General features: G+C 42.1%; 1 protein-coding gene across 2 annotated transcripts in view; it reads right to left on the bottom strand.

Moving 5' to 3' along the window:
* Positions 1–753: 753 nt before the first annotated feature.
* LOC410686 (semaphorin-1A) overlaps positions 754–22,918 on the bottom strand; it is a 160,921-nt gene continuing 138,756 nt past the window's right edge. Inside the window, exons 3-10 of one of the 2 annotated variants that reach the window (XM_006571262.3) lie at positions 20,524–20,620; positions 16,808–17,217; positions 13,944–14,032; positions 13,626–13,767; positions 12,898–13,246; positions 11,737–12,353; positions 11,411–11,621; positions 754–11,331 (exon numbers count right to left, since the gene is read on the bottom strand). In XM_006571262.3, the coding sequence (XP_006571325.1) occupies positions 11,061–11,331; positions 11,411–11,621; positions 11,737–12,353; positions 12,898–13,246; positions 13,626–13,767; positions 13,944–14,032; positions 16,808–17,217; positions 20,524–20,620 (2,186 nt within the window). In that variant the 3' untranslated portion in view covers positions 754–11,060. Of the gene's footprint in view, positions 11,335–11,410; positions 11,622–11,736; positions 12,354–12,897; positions 13,247–13,625; positions 13,768–13,943; positions 14,033–16,807; positions 17,218–20,523; positions 20,621–22,918 lie in introns of both variants that reach the window. The other variant, XM_394163.6, reaches the window with a different exon arrangement.

Here is a 22,918-nt window from a genome sequence, read left to right as displayed (position 1 = left end):
TTGTATCGTCGCATGTTCGAATCGAATAATTTTTAAGAAGAAAGTCGAATTAAAACTTTCTTAATTTGCAAAAATTTTTTTTCCTCCCTAACGATTTCAAACTTTTGCGTAGCGTAAGTCCTTCCTTACCTTTCTACGTTTCCTTGATCCCATCTTAAGGGAAAAGGAGGATATAAGAATCGACGAAGAGAAGGAATTGACGAGAAGAAGAAGAAGACGCCGTTGTTTTATTACCTAATCAAATTTATTTTTACTTAATATTTCGTGGTACAGTCTATGTCTATTATGATATATAAAATAACGTAGTCGTCGAATGTAAATGGGTAAAACGAAAGAACGTTTCGTAACGCTGACTGAACAAGCGCCCGGAAAATAAAATCGAGTCAGAGGCAGTCGTACTGTGTGATTATTCAATACTTTATGTATATTTATATTTATATATTTATATATATATTTCGTATATGTATAGGAAATCAACGTGTATACGAAGAGAAAACCGATAAACGCAGTTTGACGCGAAGAGTATGTTTAGTAATATTTATATATTTATATATAAAGTCTAATGAATTACTTAATCCGTTACTTAGTACTTAATTCATTAATATAGTAGCAGCCTCACTCTCTAAATAGTACTAAATATAATAATGGTATAATGCGGTAATTATCGTTAATATAGATTATTAACATTATAAATAATCATCGTCAGAATCGTATAATAAACAATAGTACAAGGTGTTTTTTGTGATTTTAGTGTTTTTTTTTTTTTTCTTCTTTAAATGTTATCATATAGTAATAATCACAATAGCGTATTCTGAAAAATAGATCAGGGTCCCGTGGGCAGAGAGCGGAGTACTACTCGTTATATATATATATATATGTATATATATATATACCAAGCTACGATTCTTTCTTTCCTTCTTTCTTTCCTTCAAACCTGATTAAACCTCGAGTGGCTCGAGCGTAGAGAGCTTTTGTCCACGATTCGAATATTCCATCCCCGCCCCCGATCGATTCGCGAATAGTATATGCGGTCAAGTGGATATCCCGGAATACCGGATCGATCATCGAAACCCAACCATCCGACGACGGAGCTTTATTTATCCCTCTTTCAACGCGATAGCAGTGATAACAGTAAACGGTGTTGTCGTCGTGTTAATCGTGAATAATCGTAATATTCAACAATACATCTTTATAAATCATATATTGTTACATTACGCGAAACCGAGATTCGTTGAATGAAAAAAAAAAAAAAAAAGAAAATTATACTCGTTTCTTTCACATATTTGTTTTTCTCGAGCATCGAAACGGTACAGGGATTCCTTTCCTTGCGATCAATCTTTTTTGGAAATTCGGATTTGGAGAAGGAAAAAAAAAAAAAAAAATAGGTCGGAAGAATCGTCGACGGGGAAAAGTCGGTCGAAAACGGGGATGGAAACCTCGATCGTGATTAAAAAACTTGCGACGAGTTTGTCACGATTAATAATACGGATAATAGTCGTTGTGTTGTCGCGATTGCGTGTTCGATCGAAATTGTTTAGAGAAAAAAAAAATAGAAAAGTCTCGTATCCGATGGTCGATATGCCACGCGCTTCTATTTCATCCGATTCCCGACATTTCGTTCCTCGCTCACGCACTCTTTCCCCAACAACTTGATTCTCTTCCGCCTCTCCCTCTTGTCCGCCTCTCTTGTTTTCGCTTTTTAATCGCGTCTCTGCCGCTCTGCCTAGGGAACCCACTATAACAGGGCACTATGAACAGCAGTCTGCTGGCTAAGTGACTTTCCGAATCTACAATCGCTCCTCTTCATTTTCTCTCCCTCGCTCGCCACCCTCTTACTCTTCTCTCTCATTCTCCCATTCGCTCGCTCTCTCTCTCTCACTTCATCTCATTTCTCTTTTTCTCTCGCAATAATCCACGTTCTCTCTCTCTCTCTCTCTCTTCCATTCCTCCGCGCTCGATCTTTCCTGCTTCGGCTCGTCTTCGCTCCTTCCTTCCTTCCTTCCTTCCTTCCCACATATTCATTTTCCCTCTTTTCTTAATAAAGAATGCCTCGCCTTCTTCCTCTTCTTAATAGCGAACTATGTCAGGCATAACAGACGCAATACGGTAATGGAAACGAATCCCTCTTTCCCTCGCGTTTTCATTCATCCTCGTTATACTACTACGCCTACTGGGAAGAATTCTCGTCTCGAGGAAAGAAAGTATCGCGAAACGCGACCACGATGACCGCCGTCTTCAGCAATCGTCGCCCGACGACGAACGATAATTCGAAGGAAATCCTTCTCGTTCAAATTAAAATCGTTTCTGCCAATTGTTATACTTTTATACGTTATATTTTCATGTAATTACGTCGATCTTCGTTCTCGGAAGATCGCGAAATCGAGCCGAAACCGATCATCCTTTCCTGTTCCTTCCTCCTCTCCAACATCCCGTCTATCCGGAATCCACAAAAGCACTCGTTGCCAGCATGCTTCTCCTATTTCAGCATTCACACTACGTGTCAGCCGATAGTAAATCACTACTGTACCTTTTTTTCGCGTTATGATATTTTTTTTTTTTTACTTTACTTTTTTTAATTATTATTATTATTATTATTATTTATTATTTATTTATTTATTTTTTTTTGTTCGTTAATATTAGACGTGCCGTGTCTCTATCGTCAACCTACTGCGAAAAAAACTACTTTACCACTCTTCCATCCCTTCCTTCCATTCCTCTCAGTCTCTCGAGATCCCAATCTCTCCCTCTCATTCTCTCATCTTTCATTCTCTCGGTCTTGCGTATCGATCTCTCTCTCTCTCGTTTTCAGTTCACTCCGTAATCCTCAATATTTCACCGCGTTACATAATAATCATCTCCTCCTGCGTTTATAAAGAGTATTATATAATATCATTCTCGTGTCGTTACAATATAATTATCGGCAATAATATACCTTCGGTATTAATGCAATATCGTTATTATTATTAGTATTATTAATATTATTATTAATTATTATTCATTCCCCCGGTACTGTACTCTTTTAAAAATCGATCCGACCACCCGCGAACTTTTTTTTTTATCCCACCGCCCAAGGTCCCGGGTGGTCGCGAATGAACAAATGGAATTTTTTTTATCGCGCTATCGCGAAACGTTGCGCCAAAAATTTTCACCTCTTCTCCTCTCATTCTCGCTTTCTCGCACTCGTTCTCAACAAAATGATTCCACACCCATAAATAAAACCCGCTCAGCGTACAAACTCGCGCACGCATCCCCATTCTCTCGATCAGTTTCGCTGAATGGTGTTCTCACTATATAAATAACCTGCGAGTCGCACGATTAATAATTAAGTCAAAGGCTCTCCCTCCCGTATCTCCACTTTCTATTCCCCATATTCGTGTGACTCTTGCCACGGAAAATTTATCACCCCAGTCAGTCAATTTAGAAGAAAGACAATTTTCCGTTCAAATTTTCGTGTCCTCTGGACGATTGCCCGGTTCGTAGCCCGTTGTTTTTTTTTCCCCTTTCTTTCTTTCTTTCTTTCTTTTTTCCACGGTGAAAAAATCGGGAAGAGGGAGGATTCACAGACGCGACAAGTTCACGAAAAAGATTGCGACTGAAGGAACGACTGGAAAAATTATTCGCCGTTGATTCCGTTCTTAATTGACAATAATGGATGCAACCACGCGCTGCCTAGAGGACAGAAATTCAGAGATCTCGCGCGACTGCGGGGGTAAATCAACGGGGACGGGGGGGAGGGAGGAGGAGGAGGAGGAGGAGGAGGGAAACACGAGAGGCTGATTGATCGAAACGTTATTATAAGAGAGCCAGCCCGGGCGAGGGCAAAAATTTCTTACCACGAATCAACGATATTTCTCTTCTTCTTCTTTTTTTCTTTTTTACAAACGCCTCTCGAAGGATCGTACAACGATACGTACAAAGGCCTCGAATCGATCAATCGACCCAACAACGTTTTTGCCCCCCGAACAACAACTGGTTGAATCGCGTAGTTTACGATTACGAAACACGCGGCAGAGTCACTTCAGTTTAACAGTTTCCCTTTTTTTTTCCTTTTTTTTTTTTTTTTTTTTACAATAGCCGCTCTAAATAGAAACTCGAAACTCCCTCTGTCTTCAACCCCTTTCACTCTCTTCTCTTTCCCTCTCACACCACACTCGACGAATCGCACGATCTCGCGAAATATTTGTTGTGAGGGGATAGTAGGCTCGCCCTCCTCTCTCCCTTCCCCTCCCTTCCTCGAGAATGCCGCGCGACGCGCCATCCCCTGGCCGAATTTCTCTCTCTCTCTCTTTCGCACTCTTTCGCTCTCTCATTCGCTCCCTTTCTCTCCCTCTCTCTCTCTCTATCAGTTACAAGTAAAAAATAGCGTAAACGGCACTGTATTAGGAAGAAGCAAAATACGTGTTACGTTCTCGTTACGTTTATCGTTGATAAATACTATTAGTGTTCATTTTGTTTCGCCCTTTAAAAATCCTCTGGTAAATCGCGATCGCGTTTATTACTTTAGTTAACAGTATTGATTATTACTTGGTAGTTAATCGGTAATTATTAATTAGCGTTTACATGCGGTAATTAGTGCTCGCTCGTGTATCAGTACGCGTGTGAACGAGAGCCCGTGCCGCAATTTGCAATTTCATCTCATCTTTTTTCATCTTATTCCTTTCGAAGGGGAATTTTTCGGGGTATTTCGTACCGGGCTCTCGTCGTTCATACTCTCTCTCGCTCTTTCTCTACTTCACGCACGCTTCTCCTCTCGCTCCCTCTCTCTCTCTCTCTCTCGTTTACTTTTTCTCTGGAAAAATGAAAAGGAAACGGAAGAAGAGAAATTAAAAAAGAAGGATGTCGTGTATATGCAGACTATGTATATACGTGGTTATATACGCACTCGTTCTCTCTCTCTCTTTCTCTCGGTTTCACTCTCTTGCTCACTCTCTCGCTCCTTCCAACTCTCCGTCTCGATCTCCTCGCATTCTCTTCTTTTTTTCTTTTTTTTTTTCCTTTTTTTTTTCTTTTTTCTTTTTTCCTTCTTGCTTCTCACTTAACTTTACAAAGCACGAAAAAAAGGGGAGGGCTGGTCGCTCCGTGGACATTCGCCTCGATCGATCTTTCAAAAAGAGGGGTTGTTGCGCGAATGATAAACTCGACGTTCGCCTCTCGAGTCGAGGGATTTTTAACTCGGCTCGAGAAATATCGACGAAGTATCGGGGAGGGGATCGATGCCGATCGATGAATGATCCACGAAGCGGCTGAGCCGACCCTTTTCTGCGAGTGGCTCAACGCTAGTAGTTAAATTTCATAACGTTAGGTACTAATGTATTCTCTCTCTCTCTCTCTCTCTCTCTCTCTCTCTTTCATCCCTTATTCCATTCTCTCGGCTCTCTCGTTTCTTAATCCGGTTTCTTAATCTTTCTCGTTCTCATTTCGAGCCACTTACAATTCGTACATACTTCGCCTATCATGTAAAACTATGACGTCTAAAATGTTCGAATTAACACTAGATCCTCGATATAGTAATCAGATCGGATAAATTAATAGTCGTTAATAACCGTGTATGTATCCAACTAGGCTAGACTTCGACGGAAAAATATATTTATAAAAAGTTATAATATTAATATACGTTTCAAGCGTTCTATATATATATATATTTTATTTATATTTATATTTATATTTATTTATATTTATATTTATATATATATTTATATATATATATATATATACCGTTCGCTAATCCTCTACTTACGTCTAAGCTTTCATCATCAAAACTTTTGTTCTCTCATACATGCTGCGATCATCTAATCGGAGGTGTTTCCCCTCAAACGGGGAAAACCCCGTACGTTTAACTAATTTTTTTTTCTTCTTCTCAATTTATAATCGTAATAACTGGCTAAACTTTTCACAATCGATCAAGCACACGCGCATTCTCTCGTCATCTATCTTTCTCCTTTTTTTTTTCTTCACCTTTCAACTCCTTACTCTTTCTTTCTTTCTTTCTTTCTCCTTATTTTTTCGTTTCTCTTTTTCGCTCTCCCGTTTAAAAAAACATATCTATCGGTTTAAAGTCGGTTTAAAACAATCGAGGAAAAAGAAAACGAAGAAAAAAAAGGAAGGAGGAATAAAAGAAAAAAAAAAAAAATGTTAACCTGTCAATCGAGCGATTGAAATAAAATAATGCATGAAACTCGATAACTCAAATTTGTCCCAAATTTTTGTTTTTTCGTTTCTCTTTCGTGCACTAATAATTTCCAGTTTCTTAACGAAAAGATTCGGTTAATCGAAAATGATTAGGGGAAAAAAAAAAAAAAAAAAAGAAAAGAAAAAAGGAAAAAGAAAAAAGAAAAATTCGTCCACGCAACTAACGACATCGCGAATCAAATCTTCCTTTCCCGTTTCTTTTTCTCTTTCTTTTTTTTTTTTCTTTTTCTTTTTTGTTTCTTGGATGGAATCCGTTCCTTATTGGCTTAAACAACACGAACGCGCGAGCTCCTTTGAACACGTTTAACACGAATCTCTGTAAACGTCTCCCCCTCCCCATTTTTGTCCCTTTTTAACTCTTATTAGAAGTATCAACGTTCGATTATAATATCGTTAAGATTATCATAAAAATTCTGATTTTTCTCTCTTTCGTCATCTCTCTCCCTTCCCCCCCTTCCTCCCTCTCTTCGATTATCCCTGCCATCATTCTCTTATTGTTCCAACAATAATGCTGCTACACGTAATAATCCTCGTCTCGAAAAGAAAAGAAAGGAAAAAAAAATATATATATATCTCTCCAAACGCGAAACCGTTGCACAACAACCGCTTTCTATCCTCTCGCATCCTTTCATGCATTACTTGATTCCAACACGCGTGATGCGCGATTCGATCTTTCCTCCCCTTTACTATATATATATATACACTTTTCACCCCACGTGAAGTTCCAAAGCCACGAATTTCTTTATTCTCCCTCGATCTGTTCTCGCTCGATCATCAACCGTTCATCTTCCGAAATATTCTCCCTTCACCCCTCCCTTCGCTGGGATGCAAACAAGAAGGAAACACAGGAGCGAGAAAAATGCATCGATCTAAAAAAAAAACGAATGGCATCGATCTCGTAGTCTCTCGCGATTACGCACGAGCAATTACGCGGAAGAAAACAAACCAATCAATCGCGATTCGATCAATAAAACGAAATCATCACCCCGGGTGATGAACGATACGATTGAAAAGAAAGGTGAAAGAGGTGATCTATCTCTGTTCTCTCGACGGTCTATTCTACCTCTACATTCTCGATTTTTGTGCGAGGGGCCAGCAATCCCTTAACGATTATTATTATTATTATGTTTTTAATTTCTCTTTCTCTTTCTCTTTTTGTGCGCCTCTGTACATTCATCAATCATCATCGCAACGACCAACGGTGCCCTAGTTATATAAGTAATATCTTTGGTATCGTGCCTGAGTCTTCCGTTCTTCCTCGTAAGAAGGATTCCACTAAGGGATTTTTTTTTTTTCTCTCTCCTTTTTCTCTAATAGAACCTTAATCGGATAAAACTCGTTTTTTTTATATTCTTCTATTTTATTTTTTCTTTTTTTTTCTTTCTTTTTTTTCTCTCTCTCTCTCTCTCTTTAGTATCTTTAGTATCAAACTTAGAAAAAACGTCCATACCTCTCCGACAAAGTGGAAAAACAAGCCGATTAAAAATACTCTACCTAAATCGGAGGATTTACAATTAGATTATTTTGCAAACGACGAGAAGTGTCGAATCGATAATAAAACATGGCAGCATCGAAACGCGCATTTATGCGTCATTTGCGCGGGCGCGCGCGCGTGTGATTGTGTGTATATATAATAACGATTGCGTGTACAAATCGAGTCTCCCCTTTTCCTTTTTTTCGTTTCCTTGTCAATCTTTTTTCTCGTTTCACGCGCAGGATGGACGACGCCTTGCATCCTCCTTCTTTCTTGGACGCATGCGAACAACAGTCTTTTGCCAGGAACGTGAAATGAATCCCGCAGGCCCTTGCGTTGATTATCATTATCATTATCATTATTATTAACATTATCATTATTATTATTATTATTATTACTATTACTATTATTATTATTATTATTATTATTATTTCTCTTTTTTTCTCCTTTCATTTCTTCTTCTTCTTGTTCAAGAAGGAGAAGAAAGGCGCTCATTTGCACCGTGAAACGTGGCCAAACGTCCTCCCCTCGCTCGTTTATTTTGAAATTTGTACTTGTCGACAAAAATGAAAGGAAACCGTGTTCGTCGATGCCGATCTAATTCGTAAACTCTAAAGATGAACGTGGATGGTGGAGGCCCGCCCGTTTTTTTCTTTTCCTCTTCTTCCTCTTCCTCTTCCTCTTCTTCCAAAGATTCTTTTCAGTCTTACCATTTTGGGGGAGGGGGCGCGTGAAGCGGCGGGCCTTGTTCGTTTCTTTTCAATCGAGAAAAGAGTCGATCGGAGGTTGGGTGGGTGGGGGGTGGTTTTTTGACCGATCGAAACGATCGGTGGTATACGAGAAAACGTTTGTGTGACAAACAAACGTCAACGTTGTTAATTGCCTCGGTGTACTCGGTGTAATTGTGTGCGTGTCGAATAAGAACGGAAAAATTAAATCGAAAAGAGTGAATCGAATCGCGGCGAATGATCTCGCTCGATTGTTCACAGAATCTTCAGAGATTCTTAACTCGGCAAATTTTAACTTGGTCTCGAGGAGAGACGAGAGCGTGGAGATGGGAAGAGGAGACGAGCGGAAAAATTCGGATATAATTTTCGAGGGGTTAATTTTTTTTGAAGGGGCGAGGAGGGAAGCGGCTACGATTGTTTCGCGAAAGCGCACGCTCAAGACGAATTAATTCTTGTGAACAAAGGATCGTCGAGTTCATCGCCGCGTCCATCATACTGTTTCTACTTGAAATTCGTCGAAGAGAGTGATACTATACATCTCTCCTCACCATTTTATACTCTTTCTTTCTCTTTCGTACGCGCACGCACGCACATACACTCTTTCTCTTTCTCACACACACACTCGTTCTCTCTCTATCGCTCATTTCCTTTCGCTCTCTCGCTTTCTCTCAACGCCTAGAAAAACACCTCGTCATATAGTATATATCACATACGCGTTACTTCTAAACACACTGAAATAAGAAGCACTTTAAGATAGATGTCTACGTGTACCATCGGGCCCAGATTCTTTAGATGGACTGATTCTCGTTTCTCCCTTTACAAATCACTGCAGCTCATAGAACTCTTTTATTAAACTCCTTCGTATATGTTATTTGTTTCTTCTCTCTCTCTCTCTCTCTCTCTCTTTTTTCTTTATATAACGTGAATTTATTTACATACAAGTCCTACATACCTCTTCCCTTCCTTCCTTCCTTCCTTCCTCTCTGGCAAGTGTCTCTCGTGTCTCTGATTAAACACCTCCTCTTTTAGACACACCTCACACACGCACGCTTTCTCTCTTCCTTCCCTCTCTCTCTCTCTTTCTCTCTCATCTCTCCGTATTACGTATATGTGCAGGTGGTGAAACGCGTGTTTCCGAAAATTAGGAAATCCGTGGGAATCTCTCGGCGGTAACTCCGTTTCGTCAAACTGCCTCACATTTGAAGAGAGTCTTGCTCGATTAACCAACACATCGTAAAGGCGACGTGTGACGATCTCCGCGATTTTTTTTCATCTCCAAATCCGAATCGATCGATGCGAATGTGTGTATGCGCGCGTGTACGTGTACGTGTGCGTGTGCGCGTGTGTGTTTATGGCACGATGCCGTGACTAATACGAAGAGTATGGTGTTGTCTCTCATTTTCTCATTCTCGACTCATCTGTTCGCCGTCGAGAGCGTTAAGAGAAGAACAAGAAGGATCGGCTCGCGCGATCCCTTTTAAAAAATTTTTTTTTTTCTTCGAGGCACGCGGTAGTATTACGCGAACAATAATGGCACTGTCAATCACTCGCGTTTAAATATTACAACATTAGAAAAAATCGCAAGTCGAGTCCGACGAGATAGTCTCTTTTAATTGACTTCACGAGAAGTAACCTTTGTCGTAATACTACGCGCGGGTATCGTCGATAGTGGTAATAGTAGTAATAGTAGTAGTAATGATAATAATAGTAATAATAATAATAATAATAATAATAGTAATAATAATAATAATAATAATAATAAGAAACGGTCGATATAAAACGGCGGAGATCGCCACGATTCCATCGCGAACGATTCGACGCACCATTCTCGAGCCTGATCACCGAGCGAAGCTCGAATCAACGCGCCTTCATCTCGCCTCTTCTATAAGGAATAATATATATTTATATATATATATATATATATACTCTTTCTCTCTTCTTGAAAAATCTCTCTCCAACTCTCTTTCTTTCATCATCTAGGATCTTCCTCGACGAAGCGTGGCGGTGATTTTGTGGCTGTGGTCACGACGATCGTCACTTTACTCGGTAATCCTGGATCGACGCGCGTCCATCGTCGACGGTCTGAAAGGCAACCGAGGGAATCAAGCACGGGGGGAACGAAAGGGGGAACGAACGAAAAACGCAAGGGAAAGTTTCAAAAGATCGCGATCGGCGAGAGGACGTGACTCTCGACGTGATCGCGCGGGAGGGTGGGCGGAGGAGGGGCAATGTGTGCGGTGAACACGCTACTATACAGGATCGGGACGCGCGGCTGGGCTGTAGAACGGTGTCCCAGCGGCTGGCGTCGCGTAACAAGAAGCCGAGTACGACGGCGGCGGTGACGAGGCCGACGCCGACGCGGTCGACGACGACTATGATCGATATATGTAGCTGCAGGGCGGTGTCGGCGGCGGGGGCGAGCCACCGCCGCTCATGGCGATCGGTACGAGGGTCGGCGAGGGTGACGAGGAGGGAGGGGACGGGGAACTGGACGAAACGCTCGAGGGCGGCGAGGGCGACTCTAGCGCCCTTGGCCCCGCGAGCTCGCGGTTCGACTGTCCCCCTGACGTCACAGCGCGACTACTCCTTGCCGCTGTGGTCGCGTTGTGCCGGTTGCGCGCTGGCCGCCCTAAGCTCCGGTGACGGCCACCTCCCTCCTCGCTCGTTTCTCAGAGATAAACCTTCTTCACGCTGCGGGTGGTCGCGAACCCGTCGTTGCGCCGATACGCGTCGCCCTGGTGCGAGCGGAGGGTGCCGAAGTTGTCCCTCGCCCCGCGGAACCCGTACCCGTCCGGGAACTGGAACAGCGTTTCCGTCGGGGTCGGTGGTGGTTTGCGCATCGTTCCTTTCGGCGAGTGGAGCTTAGGCGGTTGCGGGACCAGGACAGGCTCGGCGTACGTCACCTCCTCCTGGGGCAATAATTTTGGCTCCGGCGCTAGCCTGCTGCAATATTCAGGAAGATTAATATTATCGTCTCTGTCATCCGTGGAAAGAAAGTTCGAGTTTAACGTTCACGTACCTGTTCACATTTTGCCGCTGCTCGAAGTACTCGTACTCCGTGTCCGGATACGGCAGATTATCGTCCTCGTCCTTTCTACATTTCCTGCCGCACAGGTAGCCGGCCACGAAGCCGACCAACAGAGCGGCTAACGCGCCAGCCACGACGGCCATCACCAGGGTCTCCACCGAGTATTGCGGTGGGGGGGAGTCGGCCGCCGATACTTCCGGACCTGCGGTCAATCCAATTCGTTCTCCAATTAAAAATACGTGAAATAAAAAATTGAAAAGAAGAATCTGTGGAATATAAAAGCTTCTCTCCCATTCCAAATATATATATATCTCTACCTGAATTGTCCTGCTCCTCGTCCTGCATGATATTGATGATCTCCCCGCCTTGGCCTTCCTTGTTGGGGATCATCGAGTCGGGTGGGAATTTGTTCTGGTTCGCAGAGATGGCGCCAACGCTGCCGGCATCCTTGTTCAGACTTTTGCTGGGCGGGCACGAGGCGTGCAACCCGGTCGCGACGCTCTGAAGGAATCTGCTCGCGTCCGTGGCAGCCGGCCCGACCAATGCTCTGCACTTGCCCTCCACCTTGTCCCAGGCGCAATACGGGTCCTGAAGGGCCACGCACTCGCCGCACGACAAGATCCTGTCGCTGTAGCAACGGTGCAGCCTCAACGCCTGTACCTGGCTATCGGCGATCACCACCAGTCGGCCGTCCTCGAGGCCGTCGCCCGCCTGCGACGCCCTCACCACCTTGATGCCTCGCACGGGCACCGTGGAGGGGAACGCCTGGATCTCCTCGATCACCACGGGGCTCACCTTAAGGTGGGTGTCCGCCGACTCGGCGTTCACCGCCTTGATCACCTTCCCGTTGTCCGTCCCGATGAACAACACGTCGTACGTCTTGCCGCCGGGCGTCTTCACCTGGGGATCGACGGCGATCTGCGTGAACCTGTAACTGTAACCACGATTCGATCGTAAGAAGGAATAAAAAAAAAAATTGAAAGTAATTAAAACTAATTTGTAGAAGCGAACGATATAATACTTGGAGATAATATTTTTTTTTCAACGGAATATTGGAAAGATTCTAATTATACTTGGGCTTTATGTAAATAAATAAAATGTTTGTTCCCCTCGTTTGATTAAAAAGTGAAAGAAGCATCGAATATAAATATGTTCCATTTTCCAATTTTTATTCTTTATATATATATATATATATATTGAAAATAGTATCTCTTCATATTTCACGTTATCAATTCAACTGTTTGTATTGAAGTTATTATTATTCGAAATATTCCTTCATATTATATCTCGATGAAATATTCATTTTAACATAATATTTATACATATATATCTTAACGTTGTATCTAAAATTCGTACGTTTGAAATTTCTTCTTCTTCTTAAAATATACTATTCTAAAATACTTACGAAAGAAATAAAAGAATTTACTACTACTACTATAGATAAAATTTTATCCTCGAGTAAGCACGATAATACTTACTGGAAACTGGTGCGAATGACGATGGGTTGGCCGAAGAAGCTCGGGACCAGCTCGTCCATCAGGGAGTGCGTGTGGATAAAGTTGAGGGTGAGATCGGGCAGAGATCGGGAATCGTTGACGCACTGGCCGGGCCTCGGGTCGGGCACCTTGGTGCTCTGCACGGGCAGCCAATTCGAGTTGATCGCACTCTGCTCCTTGAAATTCCCCTTGAACGTGTCTGTGATGTCCTGCAAGGAGAAGGCGCACACGGCCGAGCCGCTTATGCTGTTCACCGGGGTGGTGAACGTCCCATATATCAACTGCGCCGACTTATTGCCGTACTGGCCCGATATCAATTCCGTCGTCGATTCTGAAAATAACGCGAGGCCCGTGATTTCCGAGCCTCTTTGTTCGCGCGGCCTCGCCCGTATCCCGAGGACGTTTACGAGCGTGCCGGCGAATACTTTGGAAAATTTATCCCTGCCAACCGTTCAAAATCAATGGCGCTGCTCGAATCTCGAACAAACGAAACGAGATCGAGAATTAAATTAAATTCTCGCATCTTCGAATCGCGAATATATTCTTTTGGAAAGGAAGACATCGATGATAAATAATAATACATGCTCGATCAATTCGTTAAATATTATAAAATATATTGAATCGGAATTTGAATTTCTTTTTTTCTTTTAGAATCGATAGAGGATAGATCGAGAGAATTATATAAATTATACAGAGAGGATTTTACTTACGTATCTCGTTGAAGTAGAAAGGAAAGTCTCCGGTAACGGAGCAATTAAGACGGGATTTTAGGAACGAGGTCCACCTATTGCGGTATCGATGCGGACCACCTCGATCGTATTTACAGACTCTCGCTACGCGAGAATAGACGGTCTGCAATGGGAGAAAAGAAAAGAAAAAGTGAGCAGAGTATCCTTTTTATCTCGTAATCCATCTAGTTAATACCGGGTGTATAAAAATTAGAAGCTCAATGCAAAGATAAAAAAAAGAAAGAAAAATCGGCGAGAAAATTTCCTTTCAATAAATCGTTGATATTATCTATCGCTTACCTTGCCGCAATTGATGTACTCCACGGCGGTCTCCCGGAAGAAGAAGTAGACGAAGTCTCCCTGGGCCATGGAGTTGACAAAGTTTGGCGCTGGAATTAGAATACGTGGCTCGTGTTATGACGCTGTTACATATGGGTTACATGTGGGGGGTCGTAAAGTTTCTCCCTCTCCCCTTATGAATAAACGAACGTGACAATCGGGACGAGATCGGGCCTCGATTAAATATACAGCGAGAGAGGCCGCCACGCTCTCTATATCTTATAGGCCGAGTTGCAAAATGTTGGGAAGAAGGCAGCCTGGAAATATCGAAAGAGGGTCGAGGGGATCGGATAATCCGGCCTTGTTTCACGGTGGCGGCATTGGATCCTCGTTAAAAAATCATTACCTCGAGAGATGGGGGTGGATCGCCAGATTTTCACGAGGTGGGATCGGAGGGTAAAAATCAATTTCCAAGAGTCTGGAACAAGGATGGGACATGTTGGACGGATGGATGTAACAACGGGGGGAGAGTAAGTCGACCACGAATACGTAAGGAACGTTTTATTTTGTATATACCCTTTTCTCTTCCCCCTCCTTTCATCTCTCTCCATCGATACACGCTCTCTCCTTCTTCCGCTCTCCTCAGGGATCAGTCGTATACACGAGCGCGTCCGATAAAGTGAGAAAACTTTATCGATTTATTAACTTGACAGGGTTTTCATAAGCTTCTTAGGATTCATAAAGTAATATTAATCTCGCGCGCCACGTAAGTATATATATATATATCCGACCGATCCTGCCATGCTCCGGCCAATAAATTTTCTTTCATTCTCTCCGTGCCTCCTTCTCTCCTCTCCTCACTTCACCGTCCCTTTTTACACTCCCGTTGATTCATCTTAATCCTCCCTCCGCATCAACCCTCGCCATCGTCCAACTGTCTTTCTCATCGCGTCGTACAAGTCGGGAGACAAAACGGAGAAGTGGGACGGGAGAGATATTCATCCTTATCCCCCTTCCCTACTCCTAGTTCTCCACGATTAGAAAAAAAAGAAAAAAACGATCTATTTTTTGGAACGATCGATCGTTCGATCGAAAATCGGGGATGGATTATGGACGCGATGATGCTCGACGAAACGACGATGGGAGTGATGGAAAGCTTTCGATGATCGTTCGGCTGGAAATAGTAACGATGTACAATTATTTCGGCGGTAAAAAAATAAAAATCTCTCGTAGAGCTCAATGCCCCATATAAATATATATATATATATATATTTTTCCCCCTGAAAATTCCGAGCGATGAGCGAGACGGAGAGATGAACGCGACCGAAATGAACGAAGAGGGGAAAAAAAAAAAAAAAAAGAAAGAGAGAAAGAGTTGAATTTTCAACGAACCGAGGGAAAAATCAATATTATCCAGCGGACGGAGAAACTTGATTAGCGTTCGTACACCGTTCAATTAAAATGCTCGAGCGAAACCGTGGAAAATAAGGTGACGCATTCTTCTTTACTTCTCCCTTTGCCCAAAGTGGTTTTCAAGGATCGAAGATCCTCGCGTCGTAAAAAAGAAAATTTCCCCTCAAACACGCCTCATCTCGCTATAATTCTCCTCTCCTCTCGGTTGACCCGGTCCCGGATGAATAAATATTCCGACAAATTGGGCAAATTCGCAGGGGAACCGTAATTTCTCTCCCCGTAAGATGTAAAGGAGATATCGTTTAATAATTTACGGGTGTATCGGTTGATAAAGCAGTTAATAACGATTGAGATCGAGACCGAGAGAAGAGGAGAGGTGTGGTCGTTGAAAGACGATCAAGGGCCAGCAAACAGGATTAAAATTTCTCATCTGTGCGCGTATATTTCGTTCGTTCCGTCGTCGAGTTGAGAGACTTTTGTCGTTGTGAAGATACAGAAGGACCGTGGAATAATATTATGGAATAATAACAATAAGTCGTTCGGCGGAATTCGGCGCTGTTAATCTCGGAATTAGACTTTGCGGATTGAAAACCATAAATAAAACGAATCTCTCGAGTCAATATCAATATATGTGCGAGAAAAGTAACAAGACTCGTTTCTTTTTATCGATTTTTCCGAAAGTCTATGATCGAATATTTCGTTGATTATTATTATTATTTTTGTATATCGTATTCACAATGCGTCTGTCCATTGAATTTGAACTTTCGATAAAAAATGATCGATTGCAGAATATGGCTTGACGATGATAGTATTGATTTGATTTCTCTGCGAATATTATTTATTTTTTTTTTTTTTTATAAAATTAGAAATATCAGAAATCTTGAATCGCATCGATTTGTCGATGGACTTTTTAAAAAAGTTATTAATTCGAATCTTTTTCTCAGGTTTTCGAATTTACATATTATCCCGTTACTTTTTATATTATGCATATGATCCACCCGTTTGCATAAGCAGCGCGTAACCAATGCAGGCTGAATTCTCTCTATGGTTCCCAGTTTTGGATTATCCGGTAAGCGTGCTCGAAACGATAAACGCTTGGCTATCGAGCTTCCGTTCGAGCGAGCAACTCTTCCAGTTTAAGGCATAACTTTTTCGCCCCTTCCCCTATGCTGTGGAAAAGCGCTTCCACAGCTTCACCAACGTTTCAGTACACGTAGTAATAAATTTTTTCCCGGCCACCGACCTTTTTCCATCATCGAAAACCCTCCAGCTGCACACTCGTCGCCCCCTTATTCCTCACAATCTTTAACCTTTAATCGCGCGTTAACGTCATCCGCCATTTCATAGCAACACCTCTTATTATTATCATCTTCTTCTTTTCCTTTCTTTTTTTTTTTTTTTTAATTTCTCAAACGCTTTTCTCGAATCACGTCTCTTATTAAATCGGAAGGAAAGAAAGAATCGACACTCACCGTTTAGGCTCTTGGAGTCGTACTGCTCGGTTTGGAGCGGCTCCCTGTAGATGATCGGGTCCATCCCCGCGAAATCGGCCACAGTGCCCGTGTAAAGCTCCCCGTCCACGTATACGAAGGTGCTGTTGTGCCTCGGGTCGTAAGGGCACATTGCCTGCCCACCCTTCTCCTTCAGTATCGTGTAATTGCCGGCGTGCACCCCGTAGTCGCGGCACATCGGCTTGAACGCGTTCGTCGCGCACACAAGCAACGTGTTCGCGTCCGTCTTCACGAGGATGCGAATATAATTCTGGCAATTCTCCTCAGGCGTGCCCTTCACCAGGCACATCTTCACGTCACTGTCGGTCGAGTACCAAGTCAACCTCTGCTGCTCGGTCAAATCGGTCAGGCTCAGATTGTGCACGAGATTCCTGTGAATGGAGAACAAGGGGGCGGGTTATTGTCAAAGGGATGTTGAAAATTTCACTTTCAGAATGGAGGGAAGGAAGGAAGTCATTTTCGTTTTCATTGACGAATTTACCGAATTTTTTCCTTTCGAGTTATCGAGTTTGAGATAAGACTGATTTTTCGATATGAAATTTCGGAGCGAATTTAGAGAATGATTCCAGAGATTCGAAAGGATTGTATATTGCGTGTAACGAAACTGTCGAATTTACATAAAATAAAGTATGATATAATACTTTAATATCGTTGTTCGAACGATAGGGAAAAAAAAATAAATAAATAAAAATATATAAAAATAAAGGGGGATTAACTTTTTTAATATTTTCAAAATGCTTGGACCGCGCATAGATGGAACACCATTGTTTTACCATTTTTCAGATATTTCCGCCAATCCTTTTATGAAACAAATGCTTCGATCAAAAGTGTTGTTTGATCAGTTGGTTACAATTGACAATAGGGAATGTTAAAATGCGAGAAAAAAAAGAGGAGAAAACTTTTTTTTTTATTCGATAAAAGATCAAGGTCGGTCCAATTATTTTTAATAGAATTATATTATATATATTATTTTATGCATGAAATTGTATCGAATTATATATATTATTTTATTACAGAAATTGTATATTATATTATGCACGGTTATAAATTTCGTTTCGTTCGGATACCCATATGTATGAAACACTGTGCACCGGCACACGATTCTGGGTCACACAGTTGTTCAATATGGAAAAGGGCGGAATTTTATTGAATCCTGCCGTATTGTTATGGTATGCGAGGGCCGATTTTCAAATTTTTAAAAATTAAAAAAAAATTAAATATTCTATTTTAAAAAGGAAATTGATTTTTAATGCGGACATAAAAATTCAAAAAATTATTAAAAATCAAATAACGATACGACATAACAATGACAATACTGTCAGTTACACGTATTACCGAGTAAAAAAATGATTGAAAATTGACAGAATTATCGTTTCGACAGATTTTGATAAGCGTATTTGGGAGAAAGGAAAAATACATATACGTTCAAATTTAATTCTTAACAATCGCTATAACTCTGTTAATTTTCACAATTTTCTAATAAAAAATTTCACTCAGATACCCGTCACTTAAACAAATAAATTAATGGTACTTGGCAGGTGTACTTGTGAATATGCGAAAAAAAATAAAATTTTTTTTTCATAAAATTGAATTTTTGCAAAAATAAATATCTTTCAAAAAGAATGAAAAAGAAAGAAAAAAAAATCAAACGGGTTATAAATTTTAATAAAAAATATTGTTAATATCTCGTGCAAATGAATTAACAAATTACACGCAAAATCTGAAATCATTGTCAAAGCAAAAATTTCCTATCTAATTATTATTTAATTATTTCAATTGTATCTGAATTATCGCAAACAACGCCTTCGTTATATCATACAATGCTGTTTCACCAATTAAACAATACAAAATATATATATCTTACTCAATAATATTTCTCGTATCAACAAATTCTTACTTAATAAAATTTTTTAAACAACCCAACCCCGATATTCGCTATTTCTTTATTACTCTACTTTTTCTTTAAATACACTTCTCAGTCCTCGATTTTAATTACTCAAACCGCACAAAATAATATTCCCCTTAATCCTCGCTTCTCCTATCCTTGCTCATCCGCTCACTGCAAACGCACGTTCATCATCTACCATCTCAAATATGAATGTGAAAAGTAAGATCGAAAGGAAAAAATTATTTTCCTAACGAAACTAATCACCTCCCTCCTTCCCTCTCTCGTCTTATTTCCTCGACCCTCCCTTTTCTTCTCTCTTGTTTCCTTTTAAAAAAACAGATGGCGACGACAGACGCCAGAGACATAGCGTCGCGACTCGATGCAAGCGATTTCAACGGGAGAATTCAAAGAGGCGAGAGATGGTAAACGCGCCCAATTTTCGAATTCCTCCTCCTCGCGCGTTAAATAAGTTACTCCTCCTTGAATCTTGAACGCGTATCCCGGAAATCTCTATTTCTCTCGCGCGATCCATATTCTTTTCTCGCTCTCTCTTTTTTTCTTTTCTCTCCACGAGTGTAGAATACCGTGCATTAATCACCGTTTCGCATCGTTTTACCTCCGTTTCGCTTATCGGTGGCGGGAGATCGGTACGGTTTCCCCAGGAAACATCGCGATGTTCGAATCGAGGCGCAAAAAAAAAAGAGAGAGAGAGAGAAAAAAATCGATGGAAAAGCCACGGGAACCTCTACAGGGGATTCGACGAAGCTACGATCCGTTTATTACAAACGGGCCAAGATTTATGGAGGCCGCTTCGAGATTAATATTCCGGGAGAGGTCTCTCCGGCTGCAAATTTCACCCCGTTGTCTCGCGACAAACCTCGCATTTGCGCGCGATTTAACCTAACTCCCTTCCCCTCTCATCCTCCTCTTTCTCCTTTGAATCGACAATGGAGAGAAACAATTGAGGGAAAAAAAAGAAAGGATCGAAAACGAGAGAAGAAGAAGGTGTGCGCGATATAATCGCCGATTAATCGATCACGATAATTCCTTTCGAGCAACAAACTTGATCGATCAACGAAACTTGACCACGAAGTGAGAGAGATCTGGTTAACGCGAAGATTAATTGATTTCTCCCTTTCTTATCGGATATCGGGGGTTCCCAGTTTTAGGATAATCGATCGAGGATTCATCCTTATGATCCCTGAGAAACGAGAAGATGTAGGTAACGCGTCCAAGAGAAGTTCTAAATCTAAATCCTTGGCCGACCTAAATAAAAGGAAAATGGAAAAAGAGAGAAAGAGAGAGATATCCGTGCTCTAGATTTTCGATGCATATCGCGTTTTAATTACGTAGCCTCCCTCGATTCAGGGGAAGAAAGTTTTTTAAAGAACCGGCAGGAAGTCGCGCTTCCGCCGGTGTTTGGGATTCGAAGGCTCGTAAGATGAAAAAAAAAAATAAATAAATAAAAAATAAAAAAAAAGCTTACAAAGAAGTTTCTAAATAAAGTTCGACGATCTCATTAACGGGAACAGCGCCTGGTGGCCGTTCTTGGAATTCATCTTGCGAGAAAGAGAAAGAGAGAGAAAGGGGAGGAAGGAAACGAGGGAGAAACGAGATTTTCAGGGAGGAAGTAGTCGGCACACGTAGAATGAGGATCGAGAAAGAGAGAGGGAGAGGGAAGCCCCCCTCGATCGCGAACACGGGCCCTCGAAACCCGGTTGCAAAGAAACGGATAAGAAGAAACGGTCCTTTAATTAAAGCACTCGGTCCAAATGAATCCTCTATTTACCTTCCGCCGACCAGAAGATAGTTCCCGTCCCGGAGCACCAGCCGAAAGTAGTCTGTGTGCGTCTCGTTCCCCGTAAACCTGAACACATCTTCCGCACCTGGAAAAGAAAAGCAGAGGAACGTCGGTTGGTTTTCCCTTCTATAGTTTCAAAGGAGGAAATTATCTTATTCGTCTAATTAGCCAGCCTAGACGTTTGGAAAAGGGGGATCCTGTTCACGACCATCGATGACGGGTCATCGCGTTCATAGAATCATCAAGTGGGTTGCTTCAAGTGTATTTGGCACAACTATTAGCTATTCATCGAACGCAAATTTCTCTTAAATATTACAATTGTATTCTGAATATTTTGCACGTCCTGTCAATGCACGTCAAGTAGTTGGACAGATTCAACATTTTAAAAGTAATCTAATTATCATCCGTGAAAAGGAATTCTTTCGTTGTTTCGTTTCGAAAACCGTCTCATCTCTTTTTATTAATTCTCCCTCCTCCATATTTAAGTATAATATATACGTATTCCATAAACCGGTTAAATTAATAATACCCTGGTTAAGAGTCTTAAACTTTGCCAACATTGACGTTACAATATCGACAGGTAAATATCGATGAATCGTATGGATACGTAATTTAACATACGTTAGCTAGAGATACCATCGTTTTAAGACCGTAATTATAATTTCCAGTAGTAGCCCGATTTCCAACAGTACAGTGGTAGTAGTAGTAATACCGTTTCCAATCAATACTCTTCGGCAAAATTTAAACAATGAATCTCTCCTCCAACTAACCAAACCCTATCGCGTCTGAATAATAATAATAATAACAATAATAATAATAATAACAACGATAGCGCGATCTGCATCAAAGTCGACATAACAGACGCATCGTATTTATCGTTCCTGTTGGAATATAATTCGAGAGCAATTCGAAAGCGACAAGCAATCGAGGGACTCATCGTCGAAAAGACATTTACATCCCCAAGCTTCGATTTTTATAATCCCATTTACCGTCGTTTCCTCCTGGCGGGGGCCAGCCGCAAATCGGCTTAACAAGCGTAATAAGTTTCCTTTTGACCGCGATTCCAAAGAACAAAGCGGCGATCGATCGTTAATGGATCTATCCCGGCCATTTTTTTTCACCTGGCAGGAAGCCACTTCATTATCCGCTAATTACCTATCTATTAGTTTCAACGGGCCCTCCCTCCTCCGCCCATCCATCCACCCACCCGGATCGATCGGTTCCTCGCCTCTTCTCCCCCCCGTCCTCCTCCTCCTTCATCCACGAACGGAGAAACGACGAGAGAGAGAGTTCGTTCCATCGGACAAATTTCTCGGAAATTTCCCTCGAAATTCGCGAGCCTCGTTATCGCGTATCGTGAAAGGTCTTAATCACCGAGCCTCGCGAACGCCTCAACTCCCCCTCTCCCCCCTCCTCGAAACGTAACGATTACCCCTTTCTTCCCCCGCCACTCGTTTCCACTCGCAACAGAAACGACGGCGTTAAAGTTATAAACGGCAAAACCAGCATTGAGTCGAGTTAACTCACCTCGATGAAGGGATGGGTATTGTATTTGTAATTATCGACGCGTGTTTCGACGTCATCGATTCCTTTCTACGGATCGTGCACGAAGGAACAACTTGACAACAAGTCGAAGAATCATTCCACCACCGATTTCGATTTTCCTTTCCAAAGATATTTCCAATAACAACTTCTCTCGCCAGGCCTTCAGAGGTCTCGAGAATGTGGCTATTTTTACTTTATCCGATCTACTCTTGACCACTTTCCACGCGGAAATGACGGAGGCGAGGCGTTGAATAGAGTCGAGTGACGGACGCAACGTGGCTCGAAATTAACGTTGCTGCGATTATACCGCTCCATCCCTCCCGTCCCACCACCCCCGGTCAGCGTAACGTCTGAAGTGCAATTAACGCGGCCCTCCGACACCGGTCAATATCGATGATTCGAGCGGCGTGTCTCGCGTATGCAATTTGGGTCGCTGATAGCCGCGGAATACCGGGCTAAATGGGAACGGACCATTATCGGAGGATCATACGTCTTGCACTGGAAACGAATTAACGTCACGTTGGACCGCGTTACATTCGTCCTCGTCCGACGGGAAACCCCGGGAGGATCGAAGCTTGGATAGAAAGGGGGGAGGGGAGGCAGGGAGAGAGAGGAGGGAGGTTTTCCAGATAGAAAATCGGAACGAGGATCGCTCCGGGTCATAGCCGAACAGCGAGCTGTCCCGCTTATTAAACGTTTTCCGCGTCGAAAACGTTACAACGGTTATATTTACGGCGTCTGCTTTTGACCGGTTTTTATCGTGCTCCCATTGATCGAGCCCGATGATTATCGTTCCATTTTCCCGATCTTTCCAACGGTTTCGATTTTCGGCCGTCTG

The sequence above is a fragment of the Apis mellifera genome, linkage group LG1 (genome assembly GCF_003254395.2).
Source record: "Apis mellifera strain DH4 linkage group LG1, Amel_HAv3.1, whole genome shotgun sequence".
NCBI lineage: Eukaryota > Metazoa > Arthropoda > Insecta > Hymenoptera > Apidae > Apis > Apis mellifera.
Note: the sequence above shows the minus strand (reverse complement) of the source record. Positions and strands in the feature narration are given on the sequence as shown.